This window comes from Hypanus sabinus, chromosome 16 (genome assembly GCF_030144855.1).
Source record: "Hypanus sabinus isolate sHypSab1 chromosome 16, sHypSab1.hap1, whole genome shotgun sequence".
Classification (NCBI taxonomy): Eukaryota; Metazoa; Chordata; class Chondrichthyes; order Myliobatiformes; family Dasyatidae; genus Hypanus; species Hypanus sabinus.
The window spans coordinates 73341627-73364462 of record NC_082721.1 but is presented as its reverse complement, the minus strand read 5'-3'; the positions used below and the strand labels follow the sequence as shown (position 1 = coordinate 73364462).

Sequence of the window (22836 nt, the reverse complement as noted above, 5' to 3'; positions counted from 1 at the left end):
TGTTTCTTCTCTCTCTCTTTTTTAAATTGTATCCTCAATTGGACTGCCCAATCTTTCTGTTTCTTTCTTTTTTTTTCTTTCTCTTATTTTTTTGTTTCAGGTTAGTTAGTGGTTTTTTTTCCCTTTATCAATAAAATTTCCAATCTTTTTTTATGATTGCTATGAGGACGTAGTTTTTTTTAACCATTGTATATATAACAGCATAATATTTTACCTATTTGATTTTGACATTATATACTTTCTGTTTTTGTTATTGCTGTTTATATGTCTTTTATATTATCTGTTTGCTAAACTCCTCCTCTGGTTTGTATATTCTTTATTTGAAAATCAATAAAAAGATTGAAAAATGAAAAAAAAAGAACCTCCACTATCATCTGACTCCATGCCCATGTTTCCACTATCACACACGATTGGTCCTATTCTCACACAGTTCATCCTCTTGCTCTTCACATACTTGTAGAATGCCTCAGGGATTTCCTTAATCCTATTCACCAAGGCCTTCTCATGGCCCCTTCTAGCTCTCCTAATTTCATTCTTGGCACCCTTGTAATTTTCTAGAACTCTAACAGTACCTAGTTTCTTCAACCTTTCATAACCTTTTCATTTTCAATTAACTAGATTTTTTACATCCTTTGTACACCATGGTTCTTTTACCTTACTATCCTTTCCTGCCTCAATGGAACATACCTATGCAGAACATCATGCAAATGTTCAGGGAACATTTCTGCCGTGCATTTCCCTGAGAAGATCTGTTCCCAATTTATGTTCCCAAGTTCCTGCCTAATAGCATCATATCTCCCCCTACCCCAATTAACTGTTTTCCCAAATTGTCTGCTCCTATCCCTCTCCAGCGCTATGGTAAAGGAAACAGAGTTGTGATTTCAACCTCCAAAATGCTCTGCCATTGACAGATTGGACACCAAACCAGGTCAATTTCCAATACTAGATCAAGAACAGCCTCTCCTCTAGTTGGCTTATTTACATATTGAGTCAGGAAACCTTCCTCAACATACCTAACAAACTCCACCCCATCAAAACCCCTTGCTCTAAAGAGATGTTGGTCAATATTAGGAAAGTTAAAATCTTCCATCACAACAACCCTATTGCACCTGTCCAGAATCTGCCTCCCTATCTGTTTCTTGATGTTTCTGTTACTACTGGGGGGTCTTTAAAAAACATCCAGTAGAGTTAGTGCCCCTTCCTGTTTCTCATTTCCACCCACAATGATTCAGTAGACAATCTCTCCATGACTTCCAGGTCTTGATGATCAGTCAGAGGTGGACATTATCACCCAAGACATTCAGACAAATCACCAGTCCATGGGTAATGGGCTTTCTTTTCACTCTACTGCCCTCACTGTGTGATTGAACACAACTATGCAGCAAACTAAAAAACTTCCAAATATCTCGGATGCTGTCTTCAGGGCTCTTAATGAGATCTCTTTACTGGTGAAAATATATTGCTGTTTGAAGGATAAATAAAGAGAAGATTGAGATGAATGTCCTCCCACCATACGTTTCAAATCAAATCAAGACAAACCCAAGCAGAAAATATTTAAAAATAGCTTACGTATAGGAAGCCATGTTCATACAAAATGAACAGTGCATCTCGAGGCCCTGAGAGACATGTGCAACACCACGAATAAAAGTGCAACAGAGAGGGTAGTGTTTCCTGTTTTCTTCAGTTTAAGTAAATCTCATGGATCAGTAGATCTGTGGATGTTAAGGAATCCGGGAGTGTGTGCAGGGAATTGGTGCTGAGGGAGAAGATCAGCAATAACTTTATTGATAAATGGAACAGGCTCCAGGGACTGAAGAGCCATTGTCTGTTTCTGTTCTGTTCTGAACTCCTTTGTATGCAATCCTTGGGCATTAAAAGTCACACAATGTATCCAACACACAACAGCACGGCATGGGATTTGCTCTGCCTGATTGTAATTCTTTCAGTTTATTCTCATCAAATCTTTAAACGATAGAAACTTCCTCTCAGTTCTAAGCCAAACACCACTTAGAGGGAAATTCGCTGCAGGGTTCCCGCAAACTGGAAGAGGCCTGGCCACTCTCTTGCTCAATTTCAAAAGCAGAGGCCAGGAGAGCCATTCACAAGAAGTGGCAAACAGTGATTGGCCAATGTATTCCTCTGGGAACTTGGTCTGAACCAATCGTCACCACTGGCTCAGCTCCACCAGTGTACATATATTTTCCAGTCAGTCCAGGAGGTCCTGAATGAATGAGGAAATGACAAAATATCTAGTTTATTAATACTGACATACGGTGTGAACTGAGTTGCTTTGTGGCAGCAGCACAGTGTAAGGCATGAAAATTACGATGAGATACAATAAAAAATAAATAATACAGAAGAGGAATAGTGTGGTAGTGTTCATAAACTATTCAGAGGGGAAGATGCTGTGTGAAATGATGATAGTAATGAGAACTGTTTCTTGATACTAGGTTAAACAAGTAGCATAAGACAGCAGGACCAAACTCACACACACAAAATATTGAAGGAACACAGCAGGCTAGACTGCATTTGTGGAAAAGAGTAAACAGTCAACGTTTCAGGCCAAGATCCTTCTTCCAGCATTTGTGTCTGTTACTGTGGATCTCCAGCATCTGCAGATTTTCTCGTGTTTGGGTCCAAACCTGGCCTGATATCTGAGTAATGACAGCAATAATTCCGAGAAGCAGAATTCTCCTTTCTCTGATGCTCAGAAATGCTGTTCAATGGATGTCTTTTTTTTTGTTTTGATTTGTTTTTTGCACCTCTCTGTAAACTCTAGAGAAGGTTGTGCATGAAAATTCCAGGAGATTGTAGTTCTGGAAATACTCAAAGCACCCCTTCTGGCACCAACAATCATTTCACTGTCAAAATCACTTACATCGCATTTCTTTGCCATTCTGCTATTTGGTCTGAACAACAACTGAACCTCTTGACCATATCTGCATGTTTTTATGTATTGAGTTGCAGCTTCGTGATTGGCTGTTTAGATACTTGCATTAACAAGCAGGTGTAATTAATAATGTGGCCACTGAGTGTATGATTGGGGGATATAGAATCCTGTGGGTAGAGTTAAGAAACATCAAGGTTAAAAAGACCTTAAGGTTAAGAAAGGAGTTATATACAGGCCTCTGAATAGTAGCCAGGATGTGGGGTACAAATTATAGCAAGAGATAGAACAGATATGTCAAAAGGGCAATATATGATAGTAATATGCAGCTAAAATGGGAAAATCAGGTTGATACTGGATCTCAAAGGAAGATATTTGCAAAATGCCTATGAGATGGCTTTTTAGAACAGCTTGTCCTTGAACCCACTAGATAAAAGGCATTTCTTGATTGGATGTTATCTTGTTATAACGATTTACCCCTTAATAATAATTGTCAGTTGGGCACAGAGAGAATCTGTATTTACTGACAAGTATGTTTGCTGCCTCAACTAAAATGCACATGGGTTTACACCAAACTAATTGTGTGCATACCCAATAGGATTCCCTGACCCTCCATGAACTGTCAATGAAGAGAAAACGTATTACCCGGGAAAGGAGACTACACTAGCCAGCTGCTCCTCTTGATCCTGATCTATAATCTCCGCGTGTCCGACATGGGTGTCCACATCCGCGATTAGTAGTCTCTGAAGAGTTGTCACTCCTTCACATTTGAAGCCTTTCATCACCAGTTCAAATGTTGCACTTCAATCCTGAGTTCATCTTCTTACTGGCCCTGGTCCAGAGATACAACCAATATTATTCTACGCCCTTTGCTATCCACTTCATGCCTTGTCTTTTTCAATTCTGACTGGTTCAAACCAGTCAGACCAGGAGACCCAGGCACTGAGACTAATGAGATTACATATTGCTCCCCCTATAAGCGAGCCACTTTGCATTTAAATAGTGATTTGTCTGAGAATGGTCCCAGGATTAGAATGCCATTAGCTGAACACTGAGTCCACATTCAATTGTTCTAATTAAAGCTGTTCAAGAGCAAAAATCAGTTCATCAAACAATTCACAAAATGGTGGCTGCAAGGACAGTCTCACTAAATGGTCAGGTGGGGTTCATCAGCCATGGTTGACAGCTCATCTCAGAGGAGGAAAACTTTGATCTCAAACCTCTGCGGCCTCAGTTACTCATGGGGAAGGGTCCAGGAATGAACCCCGAGGGAGAAATCCAGAGGAGGAGTCCGAAGACAGTCTGCAATGCTGCTGGTACCAAACTGCCATTCGGTCTCTGCCATTCCTTTCGGTTCATCAGATATAGGGAGGGGGCAGCTTATTACATGGGCAACAGCTTGCTCTCCATATAGTACTGCCCTGGCCAGCGTATCTAGACCACTATGACACAACATCCATGGTGGACCCTGACTGACAGAAGCTTCACTCGCTCATTGCTAGGACCACTTCTCTTCATGATAAACATTAATGATTTAGATGATGATATTAATGGTTTTGTGGCCAAATATGCGAATTATACGAAGATAGGAGGGGCAGGGTGTGTTGTGGAAGCAAGGAGTCTGCAGAAGGACTTAGATAGATTGGGAGAATATGCAAAGAAATGGCAGATGGAACACAATGTGTATGGTCATCCATTTTTGTATAAAGAATAATGGCATAGACTATTTTCTAAATGGGAGCAAATTCAGAAACCAGAGGTGCAAAGGGACTTGGGAGTCCTTGTGCAGGATTCCCTAAAGATTAATTTGCAGGTTGACTCGGTGGTAAGGAAGGCGAATGCAATGTTAACATTCATTTCAAGAGGACTAGAACATAAAAGCAAGGTTGTAATGGTGAAGCTTTATAAAGCATTTGTCAGACCATACTTGGAGTACTGTGAACCCTTCTGGGCTCCTTATAAGACCATAATATAGGAGCAGAATTTTGCCATCTGGTCCATTGAGTCTGCTCCTCCATTTCATCATGGCTGATCCAATTTTCTTCTTATCCCCAATCTCCTGCCTTCTCTGCATATCCCTTCATGCCCTGAACAATCAGGAATCTATTACTCCTGCCTTAAATATACATCAAGATGGCCTCTACAGTTGCCTGCAGCAACAAATTCCATGGATTCACCACTCTCTAGCTAAAGAAATTCCTCCTCATCTCCGTTCTGAAAGGACGCCCCTCTGTTCTGAGGTTGTGTCCTCTGGTCCTAGATTCTCCCACCATAGGAAACATCCTTTCCACATCCAATCTATCAAGGACTTTCACCGTTCAATATGTTTCAATAAAGTCACCCCTCATTCTTCTGAATTCTAGTGAATACAGGTCCAGAGCCATCAGATGCTCTTCATATGACAAAGCCATTTAATCATGGAATCATTTTTGTGAACCTCCTTTGAGCCCTCTCCAGTTTCTGACCCAAAGCTGCTCACAATGCTCCAAGTGAGGCCTCACCAGTGCTTTATAAAGTTTCAATATTACATCCTTCCTTTTATATTCAAGTCCTCTTGAAATGAATTCTAACATTGCATTTGCCTCACCATAGACTCAACCTGCAAATTAACCTTTGGGGAATCCTGCACAAGGACTCCAAAGTCCCTTTGCACCTCAGTTTTTTTTTTGTATTTTCTCTCCATTTATAAAATAATCAACCATTTCATTTCTCTACCAAAGTGCACTTACACTTCCTGACTTATCTAAGAAAGGATGTACTGGCATTGGAGAGGGTTCTGAGGAGGTTCACAAGAATTATCCTAGGCATGAAAGAGTTAACATATGAGGAGCATTTGGTGACTCTGGACCTCTACACACTGGAGTTTAGAAGAATGAGGGGTGATCTCATTGAAACCTGTCGAGTATTGAAAGGCCTTGGAAGAGAAGGCATGAAGAAGATGTTTCCTATAGTGGGGGAGTCAAGGACACATCCTCAGAATACAAGGATGTCTCTTTTTAATAGAGATGAGGAGGAATTTATATAATCAGGCTGTGGTGTATCATTACCACAGACACAGACAGCTGTGGAGACCATGTCATTGAGTATATTTAAAGTGTAGGTTGATAGGTTCCTGAATAATAATGACATCAAATGTTATGGGGAGAAGGCAGATGAATGGGGTTGAGAAGGAGAATAAATTAGTCATGGTAAAATAATGGAGCAGACATGGTGGGTCAAATGGCCTTATTTTGCTCCTATGACCTGTGGTCTTCTCTTAATATTTTTCTCCAAATGAATCAGATGTTAATCCACCACACTGATAGACAACTGCTAGATCCTACTGCAGTAACTGTGTTACTGGACCAGGCATGCATGAATTTGAGTCCCATTACAGCAGCTTGTGTACTTAAATCTCATGTAACACAATCTGGAAGTAAAAAGCCAGGAACAGAAATTCCCCACTGGATCTTCAGATTTTCCATAACCCTCACGGTTTTGCCGAGACCTGTGGTGATGTGGTCAAAGCCTACCTGGTGGTCCACATGATTCCAGCCAATGGCAACTGCAGTTGCATCTTAGTTCTGTGGCTTAGATGCATCAAACACCAGGAATGGAGCTGTTCAAGGTGGCTTGGTTTTTCAAGGGGAAGAAGGATGTTTAGGCAGTAACCTCCAGGCTAGTCTCACTGACATTCCATGCCCACTCAGAAATCCAACAACTCTGGACTGATGCCTGCTCAGCCACTTGCAGTTTTAATGTAGGTATTTGAAAACAAAATTCAGGCTTCAAGGTGATTTTGTTCTCAAATGTCAGGTGCCAAACTAAATGACTTTACAAGGTAACCAGCAACAGAATGCAAGCTCATTTATTTCATAAGACTATTGAAATAACAGAGGTTAAGGACTGGAATTTCCATGGTGTCTTCCCAACTTCTCACCGATGTTAACATTTGATAAAGGAACTCTTGCCAAACCTGTCTGATTCCAAAGGGATCGTGTGGGAGTTGCTCAGTGGAATTTCTCCCCACAGATGAAGCCAATTAGAGCAGTTTGATAGGAATTTACTCTGAGCAGAGGATAACTTCATTCATTTTATGCAGTGGAAAATTCTGAATTCCAGTGAACAATTCTTGATTAGCTCACTATAAATAGTGCCTCTGAGTCAGAGAGCTAATGAGTAATACAGCACGGAGAGGAGCCCTTCAGCCCATCTCATTCATGTCAACAAAGATCTCCAACTACAACTGATATCGGCATTGGTTTATAATCGTCAAATGTAGCAATATGCAATGAAAAAAAATCTTGCATCCTGTTTCTATAGATCAAATCATTACACAGTGCATTGAGCTAGAATGGGGTAAGACAATAACAATGCAGAATAAAGGTAACAAAAAAGTGCAGAGCAGATAAACGATAAAGTTTCAGATCATAATGAGGTCGATTGTGAGGCCAAGAGCACATCTTATCATACCAGGTCCATTCAAGAGTCTGGCAACAGGGGGATAGAAGATGTCTTTGAGCCTGGTGAGACACGCTTTCAGGCATTTGTATCTTCTGCCATTTGGGACAGAGGAGATGAGCAAATGTCTGGGTTGGGTGGGGGGGTCTTTGATTACATTGGCTGTTTTACTGAAGCAGTGAGAAGTATAGACAGAGTCTATAGTAGATAGGATTCTTCCTGTGATGTGCTGAGCTGCATCTGCAACTCTGTAGTTTCTTGCAGTCACTTGCAGAGCAGCTGCCAGACCAAGCTGCTATGCATCTACACAGAATGCTTTCAATAGTGCATCAATAAAAATTGTTAAGAATTGACAATGACATGCCAACTTTCTTCTGCCTTCTGAGGAGGTAGAGGCATTGGTGAGCTTTCTTAGCCATGACATCAGCATGGTTGGACCAGGGCAGGCTATTGGTGATGTTCAGAACCGGGAACTTGAAGGTCTCAGCCCTCTCAACCACAACACCACTGATGTAGACAGGACAGTGCGCACCAACCCCATCCCACTTCCGAAGTCAATGTTTTGTTAACACTGAAGGAAAGGTTGTTGCCATGATTTGGGATACAGCAAGTCTCTGTCTCCTTCCTGTACTCCAAATCATCATTGTTCAAGATGTAGCCCACCACAGTGGTGTCATCTGCAAAATATAGATGGAGTTAGAGCAGAATCTGGCTGTGCAGCGAGAGTGTACAGGGTGTAGAGTAAGGGGGCTGAGGATGCAATCTTGCGAAGCACCAGTGTTTGTGTTAGAAATCAAACATCCATTTGCAGAGGGTGCATTTGTACCTAGGGTCCAGAGTTTGGTGATGAGTTTGCTTGAATGATAGCATTGAAGGAAAGATGCATTCAGTAAACAATAGCCTGACATGAGAGTTATAACTGTCCAGAGGCCATAGCATCCATAGTTTCCACTTTGGAAACACCTGGATTCACCTTGATACATCACCCTCAACACCATATGGATAAAGTCTATGATGATAGTAATATACACATCTAGGCTGGTAAATGAGTCTTTGAGTATGGACTAGTCTACCAGCTCAAAGCAGTCACGATGAATCCCATGAGTTTCCTCAGAACAATACTGCATGACTTGCAGTTCTGATTCTCCCATTTGAGATAGTCCTCTTTGCCCACGTTTGACCCACTTCCCAATAAAACTTTATCTGTATACCTGTCCAAGTATCTTTAAGATTTTTTTTTACCTGCCTCACCCTGTTCCTCTGGCAGTTTGATCCATATACACGGCTTCCTCTGTGTGAAGAAATTCATGAACTCCAGTGACTGAGGCAGCTCTGTAATTAGTGAATCATGGCAAAAGAGAAATTTGGTGTAAGGCATGGTTAACTCAGCACAATTGTGACATCAGGACAGCAATATGAGAGATCAATCTGTTCCAATGACCCAGGTTCGATTCTGACCTCCGGTGTTGTCTGTTTTCACATTCTCCCTGTGACCATGTGGGATTATCCTGGGTGCTCAGCTTTCTTCTTACATCCCAAAATTGTGCGGGTTGGAGGTTAATGGGCAGTTGTAACTTATCCATAACGAAGATAAGGGCAAAATATTATAGGGAAGTTGCTGGGCTTATGACAGGGAATAAGATGTAGAGTTACAGGGAAATAGGAAGAAGTGAATGGGTTGCTTCTGTTGGGAGCTTGCTTTGATCTGATGTGCCAAAAGACCTTTTTTATGTCTTAATGACTAACATTACTCAATATGACCATTTACTCCATGTCTGATATCTGCAGAAGGTTTTGATTATCCCTTGAATAACTTTCCAGAAGTAAATGGCAAAGTTACAATGACAGCGTTGTTTGTGGAAGCTGGCTGTGTACAAATTGGCTCCCATACTGTTTAAATTCTAACAGCAGCTACACATGTCACTGACTGTAAAGGACGAACAGCAATTAGGAAAATGGGCAAAGAAGAGGCAAATAGAATACAGTGTCAGGAAATAAAGGCTCATGCACTTTGTCAGAAGAAATAAAAGGGTAGACTATTTTCTAAGTGGAGAGGAAATTCAAAAATCTGAGGTGCAATGGGGCATAGGAGTCCTCGTACAGGATTCCCTAAATTAATTTGCAGGTTGAGTCTATGGTGAGGAAAGCAAATGCAATGTTAGCATTCATTTCAAAAGAACTAGATTATACCAGCAAGCATCTGATGTTGAGGCTTTATAGAGCACTGGTGAGGCATCACTTGGAGTACTGCGGGCAGTTTTGGGTCCAATATCTAAGAAAGGATGTGCTGACGTTGGAGAGGGCACAAAGGAGTTTAACAAAATTGATTCCAGCGTTGAAAGGCTTGTCATATGAAGAGTCTTTGATGGCCCTTGGCCTGTACTTGCTGGAATTCAGAAGAAGGAGGGGCGACCTCATTGAAATCTATCAAATGTTGGAAGGCCTCAATAGAGTGGATGTGAAGAGGATGTTTCTTGTGTGGGGGAGTCTAAGATTAGTGGACACAGCTTCAGAATATAAGGGCGTCTTTTTTAGAATGGAGTTGAGGAGAAATTTCCTTAACTAGAGAGTGGATGCATCCTCTATGGATGCATTGCCACAGGTGGCTGTGGAGGCCATCATTGGGTATATTTAAAGCAGAAGTTGATAGATCCTTGATTGGTCAGGGTATGAAGGGATACAGGAGAAGACAGAAGATTGGGGATGAGAGGGAAAATGGATCAGCCATGATGAAACGGTGGAGCAGAGAGAGTCAATGGGCCAAATGGCCTAATTGGTCTCCTATATCTTATGGTCTGTAAAGTGCTATAGAGCTCCCAGTATCAGCAATGGTGCTATCGAAATGTAAGACCATTCACTGTGCAATCGATCTGAGGAAACTTCCCCCCTGGATCTGCCTGTTCTGGCTTGGCCAGGTTTAATTCCTCCTTTTCCTTCTTTTAGGAGAGAACAGAACTGCTGGCCAGGTTCAATCCTGACCTCTGTGCTGAGTTTCCCTCTGTGATTTCCTCAGGGTGCTTCAGTTTCCTCCCACATCCCAAAACTGTGCTGATTGGCGGTGTCATTGGCTGCTGCAGATTGCCTCAAGTGTATAGGCAGGTGGTGGAATCTATGGAGGGTTGATGGGAATATAATGTGAACGTAATGGGTTCAGATATGATTCATGTAAATGGGACCTTGGTGATACACACACTAATTGGGTGGAAGAGCTTATTCTTCTGTGTATTTAACTGTCCAATATGTTATTGGATCCCTCTAGCCTTTATCCTTTACCATTTTCCCTAATTCTGGCCAATTCCTGACTCAAAGACCTATGACTTTTACAAGAGAAGCAGCAACGGGATGTTTTTTTTATCCCTGAATGGAGCTCATTAATGAGAAGATCTCACAGAGCTATTTCCCCAAAGGCCACCTAAACAGAAAGGGAAGTAGTTTCTATCATCAGCACTGTATTTTCAGGCCACGTGATCCCTTAACATATACATTCAAAAGGAATTGTCATCACTGAGAATTTGTCTTGAAACTGGGACAAAATACAGCAATGTGGATGAAGAATTGTGATGGTACCAGCAGTCAGGAGCTCTGCCTCACAGAGTGGTCTTCAGCAACAACCACCTTGTCTCGCTCTCCCTGCTCCCTGATACTGTACATCGAGAGTGGAGAGCAGGGGGAAGTTTGGGAAAGTTTCCATTAAGAATTCAGTTGTTGAAACTCTGCATTGCGCAGAGAGAACAGGGCAAACACTGGAAAGAGGGAGAAGTTGCTGGGAACGCTGAGCATATGCAGCTACATATGTGGAAACGGAAACAGGGATTAACCATGTCAAAGAGCCTTTTGTCAGAGCTACGGAAGGGAGAAAACAAGTTAATGTTGTGGATGGTAGCACACCACGTTCAACTCTACTGCCTTTAACAATGGGAACTCACAAGGGCCGACGACATGTCTTTCTTATATTTTTGTAGTGTTCAAGAAACAAACTTTGTTTCATTCTTACTTGGGACAACTCCCTCAGGTCTTTCTCCAGTGCATTGATGATACATTTTGCTGTTTTCTTCATTCTTACAGAATTTGAAAATTCATCAATTTCTTAGATAATTTTTACCTTCATCATGCCTATTTCTGACTTTTCCCTTCTGGGTCTCTCTGTCTCCAACTCAGACAGTAGACTGTTACAAACATGCACTACAAGCCTGCACATTCCCAAAGCTATCTCCACTGTCATTTTTCCCACCTTACCACCCAAAAGTATGTAGTTTCATTCTCTGAGTTCCTGCTGATCCATTGTATTTGTTCTGATGATGAGACACACAGGCACCTCAAATGTCTTTCTTCTTGAATCGTGGCTACTCACCACCAACCCCCCCCCCCCCAATATTGTAGATGTAAATCTTGGCCATAGGTTATCTATCTTTCAGACCTCTGCTCTCACCCCTTCTCCTCCTGCAACAAAAACTGAGTTTCCCTAGTCCTCACCTTCCATCCACCATCTTCTGATTTGAATGGATCTTCCCTTGCAACTTCGGTCAACCGATAAGATTCCACCACCAGCTGCATTTCCACTCCTTCCCCCTTTCACATTCCAAAGAGACAAATTCCCTTCTCCACTCCCTGGTGTGCTCTTCCGTCCCTGCGAAGCACACCCCACTCGTGGCATATTCCAGTAACTTGTCTATCTTTTCATCTCTTCCCTCCCTCCACCCATTTGAAGCAGTGATTCACTTGCACCCCTTCTAATCCAGTGTTCTATACTCGCTTTTCATTTTGTGGCCTCCTCTGCATGGAATGATTATCAAATGGAATATCCGGTTGGAAGACTCCAAACGTTCACCAGAAGTTCCTTCTCACCTACAATCTGTGGCCGACACTGCTCTAAGACACAAAATGCTGAAGGACCTCAACAGGTCAAGCGACATCAATGGAGGGAAATAAACAGTCTACTGTACAGTGTCGGCTGAGACCCTTCATCAGAACTGGTGATGGGTGCTGATGTAGGGTCGTGGCCCAAAATATCAATGGCTTGTTTCCCTCTCTAGATGGTGTCTGACCTGCTGAATTCCTCCAACATTTTGTACATTATGCTCAAGATTTCCAGCTTCTGAGTAGCTTCTGATACGTCCTGAAGAAAACATCCTCTGGCTATTCTGTCCCTTAAGCTGCATCGTAGACCAACATGTCACAATGCAGTCCCCTCTCTTGACAAAAACTCCAGTGAGTAGAGGCCCAACATTTGCAGCTACTCCATACAAGACAACCCTCGGTTTAAGAAACGCTTGGGAAGTTTTGAGCATTCCGGCTGGTGGAATTCACACCAGCTGTTGAAGCCACGCTGTGATTCTCATGTTACATATTGTTGGAATAAAGCCACTGAGGCTGCAAGGGATCTGTGAGTGCTGAAACCCTCACAGCATATCATCCAGACACACTCATTATATCAGTACCAGCTGCCAGTAACTCTAACTTGTACCAGACCTGCTCACAGAACCTCTGTTGCAAACTCCCTGCTTCTTGCAGCCCACACCACTGACCCTGCGGGCTTCATGACAGCCACTGTCATCCCCGTGACAAAGAGGGCAACAGTAACCTCCCTTAAAGACTACTTGCCTTAAAGTATCACTGACCTCAACAATAATAATACACACAAAATGCTGGAGGAACTCAGCAGGCCAGGCTGTAGCTATGGAAAAGAGTACAGTCGACGTTTCGGGCTAAGACCCTTCAACAGGGCTGGAGAAAAAGATGAGAAGTCAGAGCTAGAGGGTGGAGAGGGAGAAACACAAGGTGCTAGATGAAACTGGGATGTGGAGGGAGGTGTGAAGTAAAGAATTGGGAAGTTCATTGGTGGAAGAGATACAGGGCTGGAGAAGTGGGCGACTAATAAGAGTGTGCAGAAGGCCATGGAAGAGAGAAAAAGAGGGAGGAGCATGAAAGGGAGGCCATGGGCAGGCAAGAAGATAAGGTGAGAGAAGGAAAAGGAGATGGAGAATAGAGATGGGCAGGGTGACCATTACCAGAAGTTCAAGAAATCGATGTTCATGCCATCTGGTTGGAGGCCAGGCTGCTGTTTATCAGCTTCAGCTTGGCATTTAAAATGATCGCCCTTCAGAAGCAGAAGGGTAAACTGTCTTTCAGTGTCTCTCAACACCTTTCTTAGTCACTGGATCTTTGATTTCTTGATTGAAAGGCCACGGTCACTACACGTTGGCAGCAACATCTCTAGCTCCATCATGCCGATGACCGGCAAGCCCCCAGGGCTGTGCACTCACCCCATTGCTGTTCATGCTTCTGAAGCATCACTGCACTGCTAGATTCAGCTCAAACCAAATTGTCATGTTCCATGTCACATTGTTTGGCCTCACCTACAGCAACAACGGAACAGTATTTACAGAGGAGGTAGAGCAGCTTGCAGAATACAACAACTTGGGTCTCAACGTGGACAAAACCAAAGAGATGATTGTGAAGTTTAGGATGGTGCATGCTGCCCACTCCTCACTGCACATAAACAGCTCCTCCATGGAGAGAGTTAGCAACGTGAAGTTTCTGGGAGTACACGTGATGGATAAACACATCTGGTCCCTCCACATCACCTCCACCTTCTGAGGCAAGGGAGGCTCCCCACACCTATTCTACCCAATTTTTACAGGAGCACCACTGAGTGTGTCCTGACCATCTGGCATGGGAATTGCAAGGCAGCTGACCACAAAGAATTGCAAGCACTGTGTATGCAGGGGCCTTAGCATTAAAATGGTCTCTCTGTGTTGAACATGTCCTTACTGGAGAAATTACCTAGGGTTACCCGTAGCCCTCTTCTTTTCTGAGGTCCATATACCTATCCAGGAGTCTCTTAAAAGACCCTATCATATCCGCCTCCACGACCATCAACGGCAGCCCATTCCATGCACTCACCACTCTCTGAGTAAAAAACTTACCCCTCACATCTCCTTTGTACCTACTTCTAAGCACCTTAAAACTGTGCCCTCTCATGCTAGCCATTTCAGCCCTGGGAAAAAGCCTCTGACTATCCACACAATCAATGCCTTGCATCATCTTATACACCTCTATCAAGTCACCCCTCATCCTCCATCACTCCAAGGAAAAAAGGCCAACTTCACTCAACCTATTCTCATAAGGCATGCTCCCCAATCCAGGTAAACTCCCTGTAAATCTCCTCCACACCCTTTCTATGGTTTCCACATCTTTTCTGTAGCAAGGCCACCAGAACTGAGCAAGTGGTGTCTGACCAGGGTCCTATATAGCTGCAACATTACCTCTTGGCTCCTAAACTCAATCCCATGATTGATGAAGACCAATGCACCGTATGGTTTCTTAACCACAGAGTCAACCTGCACAGCAGCTTTGAGTGTCTATGGGCTCAGATCCCAAGATCCCTCTGATCCTCCACACTGCCAAGAATCTTACCATTAATACTATATTCTGCCATCATATTTAACTTACCAAATTGAACTACCTCACACTTATCTGGGTTGAACTCCATCTGCCACTTCTCAGCCCAGTTTTGCATCCTATCAATGTCCCACTGTAACCTCTGGCAGCCCTCCACACTGTACACAACACACCCAACATTTGTATCATCAGCAAACTTACTAACCCATCCCTCCACTTCCTCATCCAGGTCATTTATAAAAATCACAAAGAGTAAGGGTCCCAGAACAGATCCTTGAGGCACACCACTGGTCACTGACCTCCATGCAGAATATGACCTGTCTCCAACCACTCTTTGCCTTCTGTGGGCAAGCCAGTTCTGGATCCACAAAGCAATGTCCCCTTGGATCCCATGTCTCTTTACTTTCTCAATAAGTCTTCCATGGGGTACCTTATCAAATGCCTTGCTGAAATCCATATACACTACATCTACTGCTCTACCTTCATCAATGTGTTTAGTCACATCCTCAAAAAATCCAATCAGGCTCATGAGGCACGATCTGCCTTTCACAAAGCCATGCTGACTCTTCCTAATCGTATTATGCCTCTCCAAATGTTCATAAATCCATCCTCTCAGGATTTTCTCCATCAACTTACCAACCATTGAAGTATTACACTGAACTGCAGCATTTGGACAAGAACAGTTAGGATGGGATACAGCTTCTTCCCCCAGGTAGTGAGACTACATGATTACCACCCATTTAGAAACATAGAAACATAGAAAACCTACAGCACAATACAGACCCTTCAGCCCTCAAAGCTGTGCCAAACATGTCACTACCTTAGAAATTACTAGGCTTACCTATAGCCCTCTATTTTACTAAGTTCCGTGTACCTTTCTAAAAGTCTCTTAAAAGACCCTATCGTATCCGCCTCCACCATCGTTGCTGGCAACCCATTCCACACAATCACCATTCTCTGAGTAAAAGACTTACCCCTGACATCTCCTCTGTAAATATTCCCCAGCACCTTAAACCTGTGTCCTCTTCTGGCAACCATTTCAGTCCTGGGAAAAAGCCTCTGACTATCTACAGTATCAATGCCTCTCATCATCTTATACACCTCTATCAGGTCACCTCTCATCCTCCTTCGCACCAAGGAGAAAAGGCCAAGTTCACTCAACCTATTCTCTTAAGGCATGCTCCCCAATCCAGGCAACATCCTTGTAAATCTCCTCTGCACCCTTTCTATGGTTTCCACATCCTTCCTGTAGTGAGGCGACCAGAACTGAGGACAATACTCCAAGTGGGGTCTGACCAGGGTCCTATACAGCTGCAACATTACCTCTCGGCTCCTAAATTCAATTCCATGATCAATGAAGGCCAATACTCTGTATGCCTTCTTAACCACAGAGTCAACCTGCGCAGCAGCTTTGAGCGCCCTGTGGACTCGGACTCCAAGATCCCTCTGATCCTCCACACTGCCAAGAGTCTTACCATTAACACTATATTTATGGTAATATTACTTTGTGTTTTGTGCATGAGTTATATGCACCATGTTGTGCACCTTGGTCTGGAGGAACATTGTTTCATTTGGCAGTATACATGTGAATAACGATAAATTTAAACTTGAGCATGCTGGTATTAGAACAGAGGGAGCTTGTCCATGAAAATACTCCTTTTTCAGTTCACCACATTAAAAGCAATTGTTTGCTCATTAACATACTGCTGGGAGCCTGCTATGCTGAAACTGCCTGCTAGAGCAGGAGGACCTCCCAGCAGTGAGGAGCCTTACCGCACGCTGAGGATGTGGAAGGTAACACCTTCCCTGCTGTGTCTACTCACACCTGAAAGGTGCAAGCCAGCGCCGCATAGGTAGAGTCACACCTCAGTCTGTACAGTGTACCAACACTCTGGTCTTCCCCATCACTGGTGCCTTTGCCTATACAGCAAGGCTTGTGTCTCCCCAGGGCAATTGTGAGGCAGCTTGATATCACCATAGAAGGGTTTTGCAGACCATAATAGTAGACCTATTAGAAATATACATCTCCTGACCTAGAACTACGTCTCATTGTTTCAGTTGGTTAGACTATTATGGAACCTCCCAACAGGAGATGTTCCCGGATATTCAAGCAGAGCTAGTAAATTCTCTGTCTGAACCCAGAATGCTGGAGCCATGAAGCAGCAGTTCTATTTGTTGCAACTCTTTGCAACCCAACCTTCTTCACCTTAAATAGATGTCCTGGAAATGATCAAACTCACCATCTTGGTCTGAGTCTTGATGTTCAAGCATCCTACACTTTTATTGATCAAAGTCTGTGCTAGCACACTGTCAGTGGTAGGAAATTACATCACAATATCTGTCTTTACCAAGAAAAGTTCACGGTTAGTACAGTTGTGCCAGGAGCCTTAATTGCCAGAGGCTAGTGTGGTAAAACAAGGTTAGCTTGATGAAGGACCTTTGTCCAGCAGGACATGAGTGTTCAAGCTGTCCTGCCTTCTGCAGTGCAGACATTCTCACATTTCCCTCATAAGTTTCATCCTGGGTAGAAACCTCCTTGTTATTATCCACAGGTCCTGCTGCCAACTTCTGCCTCCCCCTCAGTGATGCTGACGGATCGTCCATTTGTAAAAATAATCCAGTAGGTATAGTTCACCGAATGTGATGATGTTAATGTTTGTGTTGGAACAAAAGCTTAGACTTTGCTTCATGTTTCAGTAACCAAAATGTTCGGAGAGATGAGTTCGCAGTCGAAGCTCAAGGTGGAAAGTTGTCTGAATCCAGTAAATGGTGAGTTGTGTATTACCCTTTCCTGACACCTGCTTCCTCTCTGCCACCATCAATCCTCTTCCAGCCCCTTCCCACCCTGGCCAGTTATTCATTCCATTCCCTTAACTGTCCACTGGAGCCCACATCAATTCTTCTCCCATTTGGACCCCAGCTTTTAGATTGTGAGCATTTTCCATTCTTCTATATCACTGACTCCAGCCACGATGTGAACTCTCTGCCAGTTTAGATTTAACCAAGTTTAGCAAGATCATGGCACACCTCACAGCTTCAATGGACAGAGTTCAATCTTGACCATCAGTTCTGACTGTGTGGGATTCGTACATTTTCCCTGTAAAGGCATGGATTTCCTCCAGGTGGTCCGGCTTCCTCCCACAACCCAAAGATAAGTGGTTTGACAGATTAGACACTGTAACTATCAGAAGAATTATCTTTGGACAAAGAAATTACTTGATTAATAATAACAAGTTACCTTCTACTACACCTAATATCCAAGGAAATAATAATAATGGATAATTTTATTAATTATAGTGATCACTCTTTATCCACGTCCATAACATGCCCAATGAAATCAGTGGAGAGTTTTGGAGTCATCGGAACAAGTGTGGAGTGCTGACACTGCTGGTAGGGTCACCGCCTCATAGTTGAGTGACCTGGGTTTTCAATCCCGACTTCAGGCTCTATCTGTATGGAGTTTGCACGTTCTCTCTGTGACTACATTTTGCATGGTGCTTCATCGTCGTTTCACATCCTAAAGACTTGCTGGTAGGGAAGTTAATTGTCCTGTAGATTACCGCTAGGGCGTGGGTAAGGGGTAAAGCCTCAGGGAGTTAATGAGAAGGTTGGGAGAATAACATGGGATTAGTCGATGGTCAGAGCAGAGCCAATGGGCCAAAGGGACTATTTCCATCTAGATTCTAAACCAGCCCCATTTGCCAGGTGTGGGATAAAGCATATTCCTACCCTGCTGGTCTGTTACAGCATTAAGTCAAGAGTGTTGTCAGACACAAGATCAGAGACAGGACACAGGAGGCACCAGAAGGAATGCAGGCCAAATCTTGCACCACAGTAATGATTAAACCCATTGCAGACACACACATTTGCATCTGTGTGTATAGTCAGCATCTGTCAGTGTACTCCTGCCGAAGTTCAATTTCTGCTCACTTCTAGTCAGAGGCAGTGACTTGCTCCTTAAACTAGAAGCTTTAGCCCAGCTCCTGAACTCACTGAGAGGTTGATTTTCACCAGTGCATAACAAGAAACTACTAGTGACTACCTGTTGAAGTTTGAATTATGGTGTTTCTTTAAAATCATGGAGTCGTGGCCCTTCAGGCCATTGAGTTTGTGCTGACCATCTAAGCTCCCACTAATCTCATTTTGTATATTCCCCACATTGCTATCAAATCACCCACATTCTACCACTCTCACAGGGGGCAATTCACTGCAGACAATTCATCTACACCCCCACACATCTTTAGGATGTAGGAGGAAACTGGAATATGCTGGGAAAATGCATGGGGTGACATAAAGAGCATGCAAACTCCACAAGGACAGCTCTGGAGGTCAGGACTGAACACAGCGTAGTGGAGCCATGAGGCAGCAGCACTGCCTGATGCACCGTTCTCCTGCCCACTGCTTGTGCTTACGACAGAACCTGTTAGTACAAGGATCATGGAGAAAGTGGCTCTCACATTAGACATGTAACACCCTAGTGAAGGCTTCACTGCTAACGTTTCTGTAGAAGCAGTGTTTGGGTTATGGTTAGAGATAATGGTGAGCAGGTCTTTTCTGAGTGCCTGACACTGGTATAAGCTAGGGTCTTTGTTCGGTGGGAGATGAAGAGATGAGGCACTGGAGAGAACCGGTCATAGGATTCGACCCGGTGGGGGACTGTGATTTGATGGAGCAAGCTGCTGGGGTCTACTCTGGACTGGTGAGTACGTATGGCTTTTGGAAGAGTTGAGTTCCAACTTGTGCACATTTGACTGTTTAATTATAATGGGGCCTTTTTGATTTTTCCTTTCTTTTTTTTACTAACCTTTTAGTTAAGTTATCATTCATAAATATAATTGTATGGAGTGATCTTGTCACCAAGTTGTACAGGGTAGCAAATTACACAGCAATCACACAAACCAGAGTTTGGAGTGGGAGAGCCATCACTATCTCACAGATTTGGCACACCGGAGTGTGTATTCCCTAGACTTACGCAACCAAGGAAACCCGGAGTTTCAGATACAATATGTGAACCACCATTACGCCCATCACTGAAACACAGTGGCTGCATTGTCTGAACTGCCCACATGCATAGTGCAGTTACTCACCCTGACAAATGGTCATTAACACTTTTCATCCACTGGCTCCCCTTTACCAATCCTACCAGTTGCATCTTCCAACGACTCGCCTGCATTTGCATCGATTAGCTCCTTTTCATAAAACCTCGAAGACACTTCATGGGGATTGTGATACCTGTCAACAGCTGCTTCCATTTTAGACAGGTTTGCCAGGGAGAGGAATGAGGATCAGGCTGGGAAAGAGAGCTTGTGATAGGTGTCAAGGTCAGTGTTTCCAGTTGAAGGAAAATTCTGTTAATCCACCACTGGATATTGGATGTGCAATTGTGGAGAATTTTGGACAGGTAGTGATAGTATTAGATTCTGGTTTCTGAAATAAAGGACGAGGAACAGAAGAAAGATCAGGCTACTTCATCAGATTATGGTTGTTCTATTTCAGAGCTGCTCTCCTGTATTAATTCCATCTCCCTTGTTTGCTTTACTATCTAAAACTCCTTAGATCCTGTGTCATGTACACTCAGCCACTGAGCCTCCATTGCTTTTTTTTTAAGATTGAGTTCCAAATCTTCACCATACTCCGGGTGGAGAAATGCCTTCTCATCCTTGTCCTAAATGGGTGTGATGCACCATCAATAACTCTAGGAGACTGGAAGTGAACAATGGGCTTTTCTTAACAGCGAAAATGGAGCACCACCATGTTGAAGACTGAGGGAGGAGCAGTGCCCCAATCACCTTTATACAGGGGTCTGTGGGAGAAGCCACAAGAGCAGTCAGCAGGGGGGCGTGTCCAGACAGGTATACATGGTTTACCACAGGGTGATTCTTCAATGTGGTGAATGTTTATCAAGGGAACTCACTACACAACTCTTAATTAGTCAAACACACACTTTACTGTCCCTGCGCAAACAACTACATAACTCTGTTGATCCTGGGCCAACAACTTAAAAAATGAACTGTGTTGTTCCCTTTGTGCCAATACTCACTCAGACTACCTTTCCAATTTATAACACTAAAATAGGGATCTTCGTTGGCCTGACAATCGATCCTTTCTTCGCCCAGCTCCTGGTGTAAGGGTTCTTCTTTGTAATGGTGATTCTCTAGAAAGAATTATTGCTGATAGCACACTTGAAGCATCCGCTTTTATATTCATTCCTTATTAATTCAAAAATTGTCCTTCAGTGACATTGGCTATATGTCACCAGTTTGACCTTTAACACATTTTTCTAAGCTCTTATCCAGAAGGGACAACTGGTAATTTATGGTTATTTGTTTTCATCAGTAGCCAGCTCAAATCACTTCAGGTAGGCACAGACCCCAAAATTCAAAAACCTGCATGTTATCTGATACCAAAGAATATCTCACAAATACTTCTTCTTTGGAAATGATCTCTAGTCCAGCAGATTACCTGGAGCATCATTGTGTCTACTTTAAAACGCAAAAAGCCAAGCAAATTCATCTCACAAAATGGAGGATGTAAAACTGTTCCACAAAATGGCAGCCTCCATCTCCAAGCACATGGCAGGAACAAGACAATTCCCCTGTCTGCTTTCACCGTCCTTGACCCATTCGAGGATGTTGTTTACTTCCATATTTTAAGTCCGCCATGGCCAACTACTGGGAGACAGTGAGTCCTGGTTCCAGACACTACAACCACGGGAAAATCAGCTTCATATAAGCTATGTTAAGCTCTCTAAGAATTTTATGTTAATAAAATCTGAGCCCTAGAGAGTATTCTGGAATTTAATTCCAGTTCAAATCCGCCTTCTTAATTATCTTGTTAGCCTTTTGCATTCGTAGTTGTAGACCCCAATTCTACCCCTTTGGTGAGTACTCACTTGGCACCTTCATGCTTATTCTCATTGTATCTGCATTTCTCATTGTTTCTGCATCGTATCACGGGCTGCTTGGTGTAATTACAGAATCTCATTTCAGCGCTGTCTATAACATAGAGGAATTAGAGCCACGCCATGACTCTACACCTCCCTTTGCTGTTCCCTGCACAAGACTCGTTGTGGGACAACAAGAAGGATGAGTCCCTTGTTCACCATTCCCCTCCCCCCACTTTGTGTTCACCAGCATAGTTTTCATATTTCAGTTAATCTCATCTGATTAACTGGAACAATTTATTATGTCACAGTGAAAGCCCTAAGCAAAATGATGAAAAGTGCATTAACAGAAGTTGATATCCAAAAGTCTGGAAAACCTGCTCAGCCAACTGTTGGTGAGAGTTTTATTATGTGTAAGGTTGTGGGTATGTTGGCTGTGTGTGTATTTTGCTTATATGGGCACTGGGTACTTGTTGGTGTATACATGGGGATGTGAATATAGAGCCTTCCAAATCAGAATCAGGTTTAATATCATCAGCATATGTTGTGAAATTTGTTAACATAGCTGCAGCAGTACAATGAAATACATGATAACAAAGAAAAATAAATAAATTACAATAAGTATAAATATATATATATAATAGTTTAACTAAAAATAGTGCCAGTGCAGAAACAGAAATAATCAAGGTGAGGTAGTGTTCATTTAGGAATCAGATGGCAGAGGGGAAGAAACTGTTCCTGAATCGCTGAGTGTGTGCCTTCAGGCTTCTGTACCTCCTTCCTGACGGTAACAATGTCCTTGGTGATAGGGATCCGTAATGATGGATGCCACCTTTCTGAGGCACTGCTCCTTGAAGGTGTCTTGGTTGCTATGGAGACTAGTACCCAAGATGGAGCTGACTAATTTTATAGCTTTTTGTAGCTTCTTTCAATCCTGCGCAGTAGCTGCCCCCCCCCCCAATACCAGGCAGCAATGTGGCCTGTCAGAATGCTCTCCAAAGTACATCTGTAGAAGTTTGAGTGTTTTAGGTGACAAACCCAATCTTCTCAAACTCTTAATGAAATATAGCCACTGTCTTGCCTTCTTTATAGCTGCATCAATATGTTGGGACCAAGTTAGATCCTCAGAGATCTTGACACCCAGAAACTTGAAATTGTTCACTCTCTCCACTTCTGATCCCGCTATGAGGACAGGTGTATGTTCCTTCATCTTACCCTTTCTGAA

The 22836-nt window shown here is 43.1% G+C and overlaps 1 protein-coding gene across 1 annotated transcript in view; it reads left to right on the top strand.

Annotated features, from left to right (window-relative positions):
- The window catches only part of LOC132405917 (uncharacterized), a 119209-nt gene that overhangs the window by 45416 nt on the left and 50957 nt on the right, over positions 1-22836 (top strand). The window contains exon 9 of the mRNA XM_059990897.1: positions 17426-17497. Coding sequence (XP_059846880.1) covers positions 17426-17497 — 72 coding nt within the window. The remainder of the gene's footprint in view (positions 1-17425; positions 17498-22836) is intronic.